Below are 1,569 nucleotides of genomic sequence, written 5' to 3' on the forward strand. Positions count from 1 at the left end.
TCATTTTATCATGAATTTTGAAATTCAGTTTATTTTTACTAATCATTTAATCATTTTAGAAACAAGATTATAAAATCACAAGGGCATAGTTCCACTTTGTACCAAATACCAAAATACTGTGTTCCACCTCCAACAATAACCTCCATATTTATTGGGAAGTCTTAGAGAGTTTATACTATGAACTTACAGTATTTAAATCAGTATGGTATTGGAACCAAAACAGGCATACAAACCAATGGAATAGTATAGGGAGTGCAGAAAAGAGTCCACATACATATGGATGCTAACATATGACAAAGGGTCCAAAACAATTCAGTGGAGAAAAGGTCTCTTCAATAAATGCTGCTGGGAAAACTGGTCAGCCACTAGTAAAAAATAAAGCTACTTGGAGTGTTGCCTGCCCGGCAGGCACCTCCAGGTTTTGGATCCCACCAGATGATCTGCCTTCAGTTTCACACTCTTCGGATCAGCTTACAACACTCCTGTGTTAGTCCAAGTTCTTCAGAAAGTTTGTAAGGCAACTTTGGTTAAAGATGACTTCATTGATCGCTCAAGAAATTCGCCTTTCTAAAAGACATGAAGAAATAATATCACAAAGACTAATGTTACTTCAACAAATGCAGAATAAACTTGAAGGTCAAAACAAAGAAAAGGTATCTCAGATTCAAGCAGCTGAGGTTGCTTTTGAGAGGAATCATAGTCTTTTAAAGGATATAGAAGCAGCAGAAAGGTCTCTAAAAACCAGGATTCACCCTCTTCTACCACCTGAGGTAGTTTCTCTTGAGACTCTTTACTGGGCATCAGTAGAAGAATGTATTCCCAAATGGGAACAGTTTCTTTTAGGAAAATCACCATATCCCATTGTTGCCGTAAATCAAAATGAGGCCGAAAATCAAAATGAGACTGAAAGTGCCGTTCAAAAGGAAGCACAGCGATAACTTCTTCACATGCTATTGCAAAAAAAAAAAGAGAAAAAAAAACTCTGGTAAAGATGAATGCTAAAAAATATGCAGGTCCCTTCAGGAACTTTAGGAATTGTCTATATTCATTTTTGTCCTGTTGCCTCAATGACAATAGACACATATAGGCAATCTTTCTGGGATGATTCAGGCAGTCACTTAGAGACCTAATACTGTTTTAAGGTCATGAATTAGCTTCTACCAAATTCACAGGATGTGAAAAAGCTAACATTGAAAGGTGGACAGTTTACTAAATTACTTTTTTTTTTACTCATTCACAAGACCTTGTGGTCCACGAGGTGACACAGCAGTAGAATCCTGGACTTACAAGTCTGAGGTCACAGCACTGGATTTGCCAGAGTGCTGCTCTGACATGCCTACCCCACACCCCCCATAACAATTCTTAGAAGATCATTTACAAGTTATTCTCATCTAGACAGTGATTAATGGTTCTTAGGTCTGGTCTTTACATTTTCTAGAATATTTTCAGTTTTGATGGGGGTTAAGATATGACACACCATCATAGCTTATTTTTTATAATTGGGAAGATGGTAACATATACTTTAGTATGCAAATATGTATCAGAAAATACACTGGGAGTTGGTGCCTT

At 37.0% G+C, this 1,569-nt stretch overlaps 1 protein-coding gene across 1 annotated transcript; it reads left to right on the top strand.

The window, feature by feature from the left end:
- The first annotated feature begins 394 nt into the window (after window positions 1-394).
- On the top strand, window positions 395-1,095 carry LOC103121095 (centrosomal protein 15 kDa-like). The gene has a single exon (XM_060199570.1). The coding sequence runs from the start codon at window positions 534-536 to the stop codon at window positions 936-938; it is 405 nt and encodes a 134-aa protein (XP_060055553.1). The 5' UTR covers window positions 395-533; the 3' UTR covers window positions 939-1,095.
- The last annotated feature ends 474 nt before the right edge of the window (window positions 1,096-1,569 follow it).

This window comes from Erinaceus europaeus, chromosome 10, assembly GCF_950295315.1.
Source record: "Erinaceus europaeus chromosome 10, mEriEur2.1, whole genome shotgun sequence".
Lineage (NCBI taxonomy): Eukaryota > Metazoa > Chordata > Mammalia > Eulipotyphla > Erinaceidae > Erinaceus > Erinaceus europaeus.

What these genes read in the sequence shown, in the direction of transcription:
- LOC103121095 (XM_060199570.1), top strand. Translation starts at nt 534, where the DNA reads ATGACTTCATTGATCGCTCAAGAAATTCGCCTTTCTAAAAGACATGAA.